Source organism: Perca flavescens, chromosome 2 (assembly GCF_004354835.1).
Source record: "Perca flavescens isolate YP-PL-M2 chromosome 2, PFLA_1.0, whole genome shotgun sequence".
NCBI lineage: Eukaryota > Metazoa > Chordata > Actinopteri > Perciformes > Percidae > Perca > Perca flavescens.
The window spans coordinates 16,534,157-16,547,927 of NC_041332.1; the positions used below are offsets into that span (position 1 = coordinate 16,534,157).

General features: G+C 39.8%; 1 protein-coding gene across 1 annotated transcript; it reads right to left on the reverse strand.

Annotated features, from left to right (window-relative positions):
* Positions 1-774: 774 nt before the first annotated feature.
* Positions 775-13,508, reverse strand: xpnpep1 (X-prolyl aminopeptidase (aminopeptidase P) 1, soluble). Its single transcript, XM_028605536.1, has 20 exons — positions 13,348-13,508; positions 10,163-10,287; positions 9,412-9,475; positions 8,663-8,767; positions 7,663-7,755; positions 6,940-7,083; positions 6,629-6,724; positions 5,150-5,231; positions 4,677-4,887; positions 4,472-4,561; positions 4,329-4,379; positions 4,187-4,245; positions 3,842-3,919; positions 3,668-3,739; positions 3,424-3,484; positions 3,174-3,243; positions 2,209-2,382; positions 1,930-2,006; positions 1,672-1,770; positions 775-1,051 (listed from the first exon to the last, which is right to left on the reverse strand). Exons 2-20 carry the CDS (start codon positions 10,277-10,279, stop codon positions 932-934), a joined length of 1,863 nt encoding a protein of 620 aa, XP_028461337.1. The 5' UTR covers positions 10,280-10,287; positions 13,348-13,508; the 3' UTR covers positions 775-931.
* Between the last annotated feature and the right edge of the window lie 263 nt (positions 13,509-13,771).

The window sequence follows — 13,771 nt, forward strand, 5'->3', positions numbered from 1 at the left end:
GCCTAATTCACTTTTTCGAATGCATAACATGGGTGCAAAAGCAAACGAGGATGTGTATCTGATATTGATCCATGCAACTGCATTCGTTTTCTATCCCTAAAACATAATTGAAACACCTGCATGAGCACATGGCAATGCGATGCACATTTTTGCCACTCTTACACCTGTTTTACTGATTGACAGTTGACTGGGTACCGTGGCTAAGAAGCATAGCAATGTGCAAGCAAAAAGCAGGGCAGAAAAAGACTGCAAGCTAGCAAACAATAAATGTCAATCAATGTAAACAATGCAGAGTTTTTAAAAGGCACTGCAAATGTTTTACAAAATTGAAATACATGCATCATGTTTGTAAGGATTCAGTGATACACACAATGCATTTGGGTGAGAAACACAGTGTAAACAGAATACAGGTACCTTTAATTTTAAAGGTGCAAAATGTAAGTACAGGATGATGCTACTAGTTACATAGAGGCCTAATATTCATGTATATGTCTAAAGTTGTCATTGTAGAATTCTTCTGAAAATGTGTATTAGAATACTGTTTAAATACTGTGCATACCGACGCTGTAATGCTCATTTCTTACAAGTCAAATATTTACTTTTTTCACTTTACATTTTTGTAAAGTTTTTTAATTTTTTCTTCATCTTAAGAAAGTTCTTCCACATTTAAATAACCTCAAAAATGCAGGTTGGTCATGCTAAACAATAGGCTGTCAAAGTTCAAGAAATGCTGATTATATGAGACACAGAGTAGTAAAGACAGAAAAGTTCTTTATTTTTTAAATGATCTTTAATAAAACTGCTGATACAATGGCTTTACAAAAGAAGCCGAGTGTGAGACACAGAGAAAGATGAGAAAAATACAAACAATTATCACTGCAGAGCAATTGCAGAACGCAGCAAAAGGAGTGGATTGCACAAAAGTCAGTCGTTAGACGATTGGCTGGGTCTCTCTCATCAGCCACTCTAGTGCCTCCTTTCTGCCTTGCCTCTCCAGCTCGGCACCAATCACCTCCCGGCACTTCCTGTGGTACTCGTTCACCCAGTCCCGCTACAGGACAGAGAAGAAAGGCCGTCAAAGCATGGAGAGACTGTGTTCAAGTAGTGCATAATGTTATAGGAATATTATAAAATATTCAAAAGCATAGTTAGCACATTAAATGGTTCCTATTTCTCACATTTCTTCCTTAAACTCTTACGGAGTGTTAAGTAGGCTACATTTGATGATTTGTTTTATTTGAAGGGTTTATAACCTTACCAATAAAAACGTTTTGAGACAAATTTTTAATGGGTGAATTTGTCTTTTATTATTATTATTTTTTTGTATTCAAATTTTTATTAGGAACACATTGGTGTACATAATACAGCACAACAAATATGCATATTTTTCTATTTAAAGAAAAAATTAAATAAATGATATATACAGTATGTATAAAAGAATGGAGTGATATACTTAAACATAATTGAAAATCCAGAGAAAATAAATGAGTGAAAGGAAAAAGAAAAATTCAAAACAATTTAAGTGACCAAACATTTGAGTAGCTTAAACAAAAAATTAGGGGGAGGAGACGTAAAAATGAGATCATCATAAATTAAGTAAAGTCTGATCTAAGTGAGGATGTCTTTTAATATTATAAATGTAAAACATAAATCCCACTAGATATTCCTTACCTCCTTTTGAGTAAGCATCTCTGTGTTCATCATCTTGACTTGGATAGGAACCAGAGTGAGGGGCTCAAACGTCAGACTGCCTCGGTTTCTGTAGTTGTACTGAACACACAGACAGGAGAACACAAACATACTGATTCAAACATTAATTACCAGTGCATGCGTATGGTGAACAATAATAATATTGTGAAAAATCCAAGCATCTCTATTGATTCCATGATTATATGAACATGAGTCCCTGTTCTCAGTTAAAGGACCTACTTTGGGCTTAGCTGGTACAACCAGGACCACATTTTCAATACGAATGCCAAAAGATCCATCTTCGTAGTAGCCAGGTTCTAGAAAAGAGAAAGAGAATTAAGATAAAAATGTTACATAAACAAACACATAAAATGCTAAATATTTTAATTCTGGAGGACCTAAAAATGTATTTGTGTTTGACTGTATACTGTATATTACAAGACATTACAGAATCCAGCTACCGTATCATTCGCTGGCTAAATCAACTCCCCCTCCCTGCCCCCTGGTAACCGGCCATACCATCACTGACGATCATGCCGGCCTCCAGAGGTTCATCAGCGAAGGTCTTGTAGCTGATCCCGCAGGGCCCCTCGTGGACGTTGAGGAAGCAGCCCACGCCGTGGCCCGTACCGTGAAGGTAGTCCAGCCCCGACTCCCACAGAGCTGCTCGGGCAAACGAATCCAACAGATGACCTGGGGAGAAAAGGGAGGGTTAGAGCTGGAGATCACACTTTAGAGTAACACACTAAAAAGTCATCAAGTGTTTTTTCCCCCACATTTTTATGCAACAAAGAATATTTAAACATTTTGCCCAAATGTGAAATTTGGTGACTTTATATGTGTTAGCACTGCTCCCCTGTCCTCTATCCAATGCATGCTGGGAAAGTGCAAATGAATGCTCACAAATGAATGAATAAACTTTTTTCTCCCCATGTGATGAAGACTTTACACTGTTTACTAGTTAGTGATCTAAAGGATGCCTGCACTATTCTTGAGTGACATGTTTACTGTTGACTTGTTTTTTGGTCTGAGACGAACAATAGCATATATACATTCAACAAAAAGGGGAGAGAATATACTGTAAATGCATAATTTCAGCCTTAACCTGTTTGTCAATGCTAAACACATTTAAAACTGGTATTAAAGGATGTAGATGTAGATGTTGTCTTATCTGGATTTGTGTACTCTGGTTTGTTTTGTTTGTTTTTTCAATTGTGGGATATGTCTTGGAGTGTTATTTGTGGGAGGTTTATGTTTGGATGATGTGTATATTAATGTTTGGTTGATATTTGTATGTATTATGCTGTTACTGTAGATATTGGTGGGTCAACATGCCGGAATGTTTGGTTTATTGTTAGTTAACGTCTCCGAATGATGTTATGAGAAGGGATGGATCAATGACCAGACACGAAAATAAAAATTCATACATTCATTCGGTAATCTATACAGTATTACGGTATAAGATAAGCATTGTGTCAGAGGACCTTTTGTTCCATTGGGGAAAATAGCAGCACTGACAGCTATGTGTCCCTTCAGTACATAGGTAAAGCATTCCTAGAAGAAACAGAGAGAGAGAACACAACACAAAAAAAATAAAATCAGTAATGTATAATGACACTGCTTTAGCTTTTTTTTTTTTTATAGTAAGAGTCATTCAAATAGCTTTAGTCACTAAACACTAACCTGGAATTAGACTTATTTTGACAGTGAAAATAAAGAAACAAACAAATTAACCTTCTCAAAAGCTGATGGTGTCCCAAAGTGCATGGTGCGTGTGACGTCTGTGGTTCCATCACTGCCAAAGACAGAAAATAAATGTAGATGTATGCATGTAATGCACAAAAACACTGAACTGTTTCTATGTTGTCTGTGTTCTTGGCATTAACAGGCTTTGAGGTGATGACTGTCTTGAGTTATGTCGTGGCTTAGTTTGGTTAGCGTCAATGCAATTGATGTATGTAATAATTATCTTGCTTACACATATTGAGCTCCAGAGTCGATCAGGTAAACTTCATTCATGGAGAGGGTTCTGTTAGTTTCAGGCAGTGGTCTAAAGGAAAAATAAAAACGTATTCATAAAAAAATACAAAATAAAACTGCAGATAGTTACACAAAGCTAATACAACTGGGCCTGTTTCATAAGCCAACTAACGTGTAATGGATGATTGCTCCGTTGGGACCCACGCTGGAAATTGTGGGGAAACTGAGTCCAACAAACTCTTTCTGTTGACTGAAGAAGACAGAGTACACTTAAGAGACTCACTCAGTACAGCACACATCTTGATTACAGGTGATAACATTTTGCTACACGTCAGTGCCGGTAGAGGGGGATACAGTATAACTCCAGGATAGTCACTATCACAACACAGTCTCAAACAGCGTCTCTCAGACGCAGCCTTTATTCATGACAGGTCACACGCAGTAAAACTGGATGAGCTCTTCAAACAAATGAGGAAAATGTGGTGGTTTGTAAAACATCCATGAAAAAGAAACCGACCTGCGTAATTCTTCCGCCTTATCGGCAGTAGACATCTCTGTCACGGTGCCCTTTGGAATCTGTAAAACAATAATCGCAGCACCTGTGAATACAGACCGGAGCAGTTTTTTATCCTATGGATCTAGAAAAATAATGAAAATACCTCCTTCTCCAACCAAGCAAAGAGTTCACAAAGGGCAACTGCATCCTTGATCTGTTGGAGAAGATTTCCGTAAAATCAAATCATAAACTCAATACTTATGAGATGTACACAATGGATTTTAAGGCGGTCCAAAGTTTTCTTACATGAGCCATTTTCATGCCTTGAATCTCAGACGCGTTCTTCACAGCCTTGGCGAGGCAGAGTGGAGTGTATGGAATCGGAGTTCTGTTGGCCTGAAATAGTTCAAGGGGTTAACGTTAACACCCTAAACAGTTGCTGATGTTACCTAAAAATAATGATATATAATTAATAATTGAGTCAAAATATTTCAAGCAAAGTATTGTATACCTTGGGGATGACTTGTGTGAGAGCACAACTGGCCTTGTCACAGATCCACACTTTATCCTTGGGGCTGTGTGCTGCGCAGATGGCCTGGAGCTCAGTGTAGACCGACTCGTACGGGTACGTATGGATGCTCAGCTCGGGCTTGCTGGGGGAGTCCAGCTGCAGGTGGTCTCTCAATGCAGGATCAGAAAGACGCTTTAGGTCCACAAAAAGCCTGCAGAGGGGAAGTTGAGTTCAGTGAGAATGTGAATTCAGGTAACAACCTTGTGTGGCTAGTTTTAATGCATGTAAATGAGTGTGTGTTATTACGTTAATTACTATTGTTAGTTTAAAGAGAGTTCACATTCTGAGATAAAGAAATGCTGACCCATAATTCATCACCACAATTTAGTCCTTTCATATCAGTCAGTAGCATTAAGGCAGATAACAGAATATCGATGGGGCCAATATTCTGCTGCATTGTTACATTCCATTACCTTATCGTGTTCATCCCCACAATGGCATAGGCAAAGAACACCGGGTTGTACTCGATGTCTGCACCACGGAGGTTAAAAAGCCCTGGGAAAATGACATTTACATAACATTTAGTAAAATGTAAAGGTGCAGTAGGTAGGATTGTGAAGATCCAGGACTTAGCCAAAAAATTTGAACATTGACAATAGTCCCTCCCCCCTTTCTGCTAAAGCCCAAAACATTCTCCTAAGACTCTCCCCCCACAAGGGAGAATGAATGGGTGTGCATGAGCAGTGATTGACAAACAGTTAGGCACCCACCCTGGCCCTGATTGGTGGATCTGAACAGGAAGCGGTGGATTTTTGCAAATCGCACTACAGGCTGTAGGTGGTGCCAGAGTGCCATTGTTTTTTAATTACCTGCTTCATGTAGTTCTACTCGAACATAGTGTCAGTTTCAGCAAATATGACAAAAGGTTAGTTTTGTAAGGCTTACCTATTGCACCTTTAAGGGAAATTGCTTCATCCCATAATGACAGCGACAATGTCAGTAGCCACTTAGCTATCTTTCCTATTCCATGCTAACCCTCAAAACAGTAGTTACCTTAACATCCATTTCAAACACTACAGTATGTGTCTCAACTGAAACCTCATTACAATTTATTGGGTGTTAAATATCAACGTTATTATTGGACTGCCACTCATCCTTTGTGGATGCCTGAGCAAATCCCCTTCAATTTATCGCCCATTGAAACCCTCTTGCCTAAATGCTACCTGATGACAATCAAATTCAGCATTTTCTCTAATTGACACTCTCAGACCAAACAATCAGAAACAAGAGCTCATTAGGCACGGTGAACAAGGTGCTCAGACAGGCATCTAGAGGGACACCCGTGCATCCCTGGGTCCTTGGATCGTGATCGTGTATCAGACTTATGTAACAGTAGGGATGTTGGGTACGGCTGCTGCTTGTTTTACACAACAGTAACTAAAAACTGCTAAAAACCTAATGTGGCGTCAGCAAAACGGATCTCAAATAGGCCTTTAATTCTTTGTTCCTTTGGGCTATAGTGTTTGGCCCCTGGGATTATATTTCCACTTGCCCTAACGTGTTGGAACTTGCAGGATATGTCCACCCATAGCCCAGGGCTTATTAAACCGCACATGTTATGCTGTTATTTCAAGAGTTATCCTAACAAACACAGGGTTGATATTTATTGTATGGTTACTACAACAAAAAGGTCAGACAAACATAATGTTTGATGTCCAGTCAAATAAGATATCCCTGGTAAAAGTACTTTACTTAAATATCTACTACATCTTCAGAGGGATGCATTTGCTGTCTGTCACACTGATTCCTTTCTTTTATACGGCCACCGTAAAGGTGTTTCGTCTGAAGTTGTCAAATCAAGTAAATCATCCCAACACTTTTTCTTTTTTACATTACTGTGTTCAAGTACAGTACCTCCTTGGCAGAGGTAAAACAAAAAGAATTATCCATACATGCAATCTCGTCCAACGCTGTGGCAACAAACCAGGTGACTTTCCTCTCAGTCATCTTGGTTCGCAGTGCTGTGATCTTGTCTTGCCAGGACATACCTATGAGAAGACAGCAATGCTCATCAACATAGTGCAACTGAATTCCTTTCCTTCAAAAACATGTATATCTAGTTACAGTGGGCTGAAACCTTTACTTTTTCTGGCTTGGAAACAAAAGATAAGAAAGGCAAAGGGGTGGTGTCTCTGACACAAAACCCTAGTTAGCTCCTATAATTAAAATGGTGTTAAATGGTTGAATGGTGTTTTGCACTGACCGGTGTACTCTAAGCCCAAGGTGCGGAGCTGTGTGCTGGGTCTTTCAGGGCGGTCCATCCAGACCACATCAATCAGGTTGTCCTGTACGGCCACCAGAGAGTGGCCTGCACTGGTCAGCGCCTTGGACATGTTCTTCCACTGATCTGAAACATAACATCACTAGTGTTAAGATGAGCAAATAGTTTTAAAAAAAACACAATCTTTTTATGACAACATGATGACAAGAGAAAACAGGATATATTATCACAGCACAAGCGTAGCGGTCTAGAAGCTTATGAAGTTATTGTGCAATGTGAGAATTTTATTCACTCTATAATCTCTAGGGCTTGGATTCGATAGTAATGAGTATCGCGATTATCTTTTCCTTCTTTAACAAAAACAAAAGTTGAATAATACACAATATTGTTGAGACAATATCTCATGAGACATTCCCCCCCATCCTTTATAATCTCACCAGGCAGAACCACTGGAATCCACAGTGTGCCCTAAGTGTGTATGTCTGCTGGTCAAACAGGAGGTTGAAGTTCAGATAATGGAGAGGCGAAATTAGGTGCTCTCTGTACAGCTGTTGTGTTTGAAGATTTTTTCTATATTGTTAAAATCAAACCTCCAACATGTATGATTTTAATTTACTACAGGATATTTTCTGCTGCATTATGGGCTGAGGCCTTACTAGTAATGTTGATCTACTGCGCTGAGAGGAAAATGGTACTGCAACCTACCAGCGGCGATGATCCAAGGATCTACTCCCACTTTAGAGTTCTCTGGCAGGATGCTGATCAGCCAGTCCTCCTGAGAGATTGTCTCCTTCAGCCCTAGACATGATTATATAAAAAAAAACTACTGATCACAAACAAAGACAGAGAAGTACAATATGACCGGACCAGTGTTTAACACACAGCTTTTTAGAAGATTTATTTTTGTCTTAAAAGCCAGACATAAATAGGACAATATTGATAAGTTATTCATTCAGTCATCACCTCTGAGCATGCGTAGGCTGATAAAGGGTACTTAGCATTTGTGTTGTGTATAAAGACAAAGGTCATAACAGAGTTTGTAGAGCCAGTCATACACACTTTACAAATGTGTGTAAGTAGTCAAAAATAACCACAACTCTGGAGTGTTTGTGTTTATAGCAGCCTGGTCTCAGAGAATTCCGTGAAATGATCACAAACTGTTAACACCGCATTACGTGGTGGTGGCACGGAATGTGTGAAAATTCTGTGTGGCCACCACGGAAAACAATGCCAATGTAAAGTCAATGAGAAGATGGTGTAGCATTAGGAGCGACTAAGGTAGCGAGTAGTATGAAAGCCCGAAAATCTGCGTAGGGAGGTTGGTTGGGGTGGTGGAAGGGTCAAACACAGGACTTTCACCCCGGAGACCGGGGATCGTGTCCCGCGTGTCACGTTTCCTAAACCCAACCGTAACCGTCCCGTTCTTCTTTTCCTAAACCCAACCGTCCCGTTGTTGTCCCACGTGTCATGGAAACGTAAGCCCACCCACGACCTTTTCCTTAACTTAAGGGGCCGTGTACATTTCACGGAATTCTTCCGTGGGCCCATCACGGAATATTTTGCGATTCCGCTATAGATTTTGAGTTAGGGGGCCGTGTTCATTTCACGGAATTCTGTGAGATCAGGTTGGTTTATAGCTTACATAACATTACTATGAGTTTGTTTCCATTTTCGTTTTTATGTAGAACAGAAACATCAACATTACCCATTTTCATAAGGGTCCAGTTGTTGTCCATCTGCTGACTGGCCTGGAGGAAATATCTCCCATCAGTCCACAGTGCAGCGTGCTGCTCTGTGACGATGGCTGTACCTACACATCACAACACACACAGCAGATTTGACAGATCTGGTTTGTACAATGGATGAAAGTAAAAGTATGCAAGAAAACTGATACTGGAATGGGAGTCTATTACGGTCTTCTTATTACTACTAAGGAACATTTTTGCTTCATGCAGCACTTTGGCTCAACGCTGCGGTTTTTAAATGTGCTTTATGAATAGAGTTGATTGTATTGTTACTCGTCTGATGTGTCAGTTGTGCTTTTAGAGGAAGACGCTGGGTCAAAGCTGTTGGGTCAGTTCTGAGAAGCAAGATATACAGTACGCCTCTGAAATGAAGACAGCAAACAAATAGTCTGAGAGTAAGTGAGCTCTCTTTCTCTATTTCAAAGTTTGTTGATTTCCCACAGTGATTCTTACCAAAGTAGGCCACCATGCCAAAAACTATACCTCCGCTAAAATCACAAAAAACAAATGTCTACTGTACATCTACTGCACTATAAATATTTAACAGAATAATAGGTGGATGCCCCTGCAAGTTCATTTATCACATTGTCTGTGGAAAAACCACAGTGGAAATTAGATATTGGCTACCGGTCTGCCCAACTAAGATTTGAACTTTAGATTACTTTTAAACTTGCATGTACATTGCCATTCACACCCAAGCTAAACGTACCTGCAGAGCCATTAAATCCACAGATAAATTCACGTCTGCAGTCACACGGTGCAATGTATTCACTCTGATAGACATGGGGGCAAAGAGAGAGAACAGCTTCATTAACAATCAGTAAGAAGTGGCCATCGACCGGTCAGACATTTTAAATGCCACATTTGCTGTACTCCTCACATTACGCCCTGTGCACGGAGAGGGGTAAAGGGAGGAGCAGTCGGCAAAGGGCAACAATTAATTGCAAATGCCAGACAAGACGATAATAAGTGAATCAGGACACAACAAAGTCAAGAATCTGCATGACTGTGTGCTTGAGCGTTTATATTTAGGGGTGACTTTAGTAATGCAAACATGTAGTATATACATATGTTGTGTGTGATGTAGAGCTGGGCAATATATCGATATTTTATCGATATTGTGATATGAGACCAGATATCGTCTTAGATTTTGGATATCCTAATATGGCATAAGTGTTGTCTTTTCCTGGATTTAAAGGCTGTATTACAGTAAAGTTATGTCATTTTCTGAACTTACCAGACTGTTGTAACTGTTCTATTATTTGCCTTTACCCCCTTAGTCATTATATCCACATTACTGATGATTATTTATCAAAAATCTCATTGTGTAAATATTTTGTGAAAGCACCAGTAGTCAACACTACAATTTCATTGCGGCATCGAGATCGAGGTATTTGGTCAAACGTATCGTGATATTTGATTTTCTCTATATTGCCCAGCCCTAGTGTGATGTCCCTTACCTGGTGTGCATCTCCAGAAGGGATGATGTAAGCCTGTATGGGCTCAGAGAAGTATTTACAATTTTTCATCGCCTGGCGAAGCTGCCTGAGCAGCTCTCCTGTGATCTTTGGAGACATGCCAGTGTCTGAATGATTACAGAAAACAACATGTTAATATAAAATTTAAGTAATATTTCTTGATAGCACATCTTTTCAAAACAGAGCTACAATGCCCTTAATATGTATGATGAAGTGAATTAAAGCTGCTGATATTTCCAAGTGCGGACAGTTTCACACCTAGGCATTTATGATGTAAAAAGAATCTATTCAATCCTGAAAAACACTAATTTAACACAACTACCCTTTAAACAACAAACATTCATCTGTTGTTATTCAAACCCACCCTAATTATCCATAGATTACCTGACATGTTGACTTCAGGTGACTGGAGCAGGACAGTGACGGACTTTACTTGACTATAAACGTGGAGCTTAAAGTCACAGTCCACACCTGGATCTTTAACCTACTGTAACATGCTGATTAAGCAACTGTCACAGGAGTTAAATATTAAAAGGAAATACTAATTGGCTGGGGTAGGCAGGTCTGTGACCTATTTCCACAGACATGGCCTAAAACAAAGGCCAGAAGATCCTGTCCGGTGGTGAATTCACTATCACTACTCACATTTGTTGTAGGGGGGTATAACTTGGTTTTATTTTGATGCTCAAAATTTCTTAGACATACCCCAAACCCCCCGCTTAATGTGTCCCCTAAAATGTTGGAACAAAACCTCTGCCACTGTTTAGCAAGCGGGACATACTCGTCTGATCCTACAGCATACTTTTATTTCCAGGGTTTTTCTCGTAAATAAATCAAATTTCCATTAAAAAAACAAAACAAAAAAACTTTCCCCCATTATTTTCCAAACCTCACATTGCATAATATTACTTAACGTTATGGTGTTGCACCAATGTGTGTGAGTGAAAGAAAATATTTTAATATTCCATTAAACTAATGTTAACATAAATACATTTAACTGTTTAACAGTCAATAATTGTTTAATGATAGCAGTTGTCAAGTATTCTGTTTCAACTCAACTGAATGTTGCAGGGATGAAGTATTTGTGTAGGCAAATAGACATAGCGCATGGATGCAGCGCGACAAGTCTGCCGCAGCTTCCCCCTTAGCAGAACACGTCCATTATAGTCAACTCAAGTTGCTACAGTTCTGCTACTACAGAAGCCATGCTGCTCATCTCTATTTTTACAGAGACAGTGAACACAGAGCATCAGATGGGTTGGATTAAGAGCATGTGTTTGTGCTCAGTGTTGCCAACTACTTTCCAATGAAAGTAGCTAGCACTAGGCTCAAAAAGTTGCAAAAAAGTCATTAGATGGGTTCAAATGCATTTACAATTTTGTGATATCATCATATAACATTTGCATAAACCTGAGTGGCTGTGTCGGCTGACTGCCTGCTGCCCGCAAGGATGTATTAAGAGAACTGGATACAGCGTTGGCGTGAAGCCCTGTTCATTCCAAGGGGAGTTACTCAGTGGTGCACGAAGCACTCATGGAGCTAAAAAAATACCCGGATCTTCTGCTCTGCTTCCACATTGAGCGACACATGACATCATGATGAGCATGTGCACTAGAAATTCCTTTAACCCCCACATCCTAGCCGCGCTCGCAAACAACAGTTTGTTTGAGTTGTCGTAGCAACACCGCACATTCATGAGCTTGTCTCTTGTGGATAGAAACAAGAAACAATTATACGTGGAGAACTCGCCGTTCATTGTCTAAAATTTTCACTAACGTCAAACATTTCTTAGTTTTTGTCGCTCCTCATCGTTTCAATGCTTATCAAAATAAACCCATGGATGTATTAAGAGAACCAAGGAGATGGAATCTAGCTACCGCTAGCTACTACTGTTAGCTGATAGCTAGCCGTTTGGGAACAGAGAAGTGAATAACGTTACATCTACTATACAGGCTTTCCAGCGTACAGCCCGAGGATGTATTTTAAGTAGTGCTGTCAGTTAAACGTGTTATTAATGGCGTTAACGCAAACCCATTTTAACGCCGTACATTTTTTTATCGCAAGATTAATGTTCTTTTTGGCCTAGCAAACTTTGTAGTTTTTTTTCACATCCTGTTGCAACAACTAGTAAGAATTGCTTTCCATTGTTAATATGTAAAGAAATGTTAAAAACAGTTCTGAAATGCAAAATAATAAAATTGTATTCATGTGATAACACATGCGATTAATCGCGATTAACTATAGAAATTTGGCGATTAATCGCATTAAAAATTTTTTTATCGTTTGACAGCCCTAATTGTAAGATAATACAAATGATGAATTACGGCCAATATATCCATTATTACAGGAACTCAGGAGAACCATCATATGAGCCTGCAGTGCAGGGCAGCTCAGCCGGGCGTAGTCCCGTGGGTCTGCTTGCGTTCATAATGCACATTCATCATGCATAGTAAAATAACTCTGGATTTGGCAATTAGTGCATGTTACACATTTGTAAACATAATGATTTAAATAAGGACAATTTAAAGCGTTTGGACTGGTAAGTTGTCAAAGAAATGATTTGCTGATATTGACTAAGCTATGAGAAAGTCTTTCTGGGCTTGGGGTTGCCAGACGTTGCAATTCCACCATTGGCCGAAAAGCGCAGGGTTGCTTCAAAGCCTGGCGCTGTTCCTGGGGGCTTGAGGAGGAGGAAAGAGGAGGGGGGTACCTTATACAGAGGTCCGGGCTAGCCCCCAATGTCCTCAAATCCTAGAAACGCCCCTGTCACCCAAACAATGAAACAAACTGTGATTTTCTAATAAGACTACAATGCCACAGAGCTTGGTTTTAAGTGGACGGGCGATTCTTTTTCAATGCACACATACAATGAATTCATTCACTGAGTCGATGTTGATTTTAGTAGTGGGTGTGGTAGAACGCCGCAGGATATTTGTTAAGTTGCTGGATAATTTTCCCAATTTTACAGCTCTAAGTAAACGCTTTTCTCTCCGCTTTGATAACGCACAATACGCTACAGACACAGGCGTATTGTGGCCAACTGTTCTCTCATTTGAAAACAACAACATCCCCCCCTGCTCTGCACACGGAGACGTTAGCTCCCCACAGCGCTGCTAGCTAACGTTAAAGTCCCCGGTAATGTAGCCATTGAAATGCTGAATACACACCCAGTGGTTTCGTCTTGGAAATTTGATTCTTGGGTTAAAAAAGCGCTCCTTCACCAGCCTGGACCTTGTGTTAATTTATAAAACAGGAGGCTGCCATTTCGTTGTTGACGTGTGTGGTCACGTGACTGCAGCTTCTTCCAGTAGACGCAGAGGGATCCAGACTCGCCTCCTTTTCTCTAATACAATGTACAGTACAATAACACATAGCCTAATCTAAATGCTGCTACCATTATAATCCATGTAGCCTACTGGCACTAAAAATGGGAGTCTAGAATGACACTAATGCACTTCACTGCGTGGACCTCAAAACTATAGCTAGTATATAAGGTTAATGTTACATGATATAGTAGCTGATATTATTGAATCGCTGTGTAAAAGAAATACCAAGTCACTTTTTAAAAGTAGCTAGGCTAACTGAAACTTA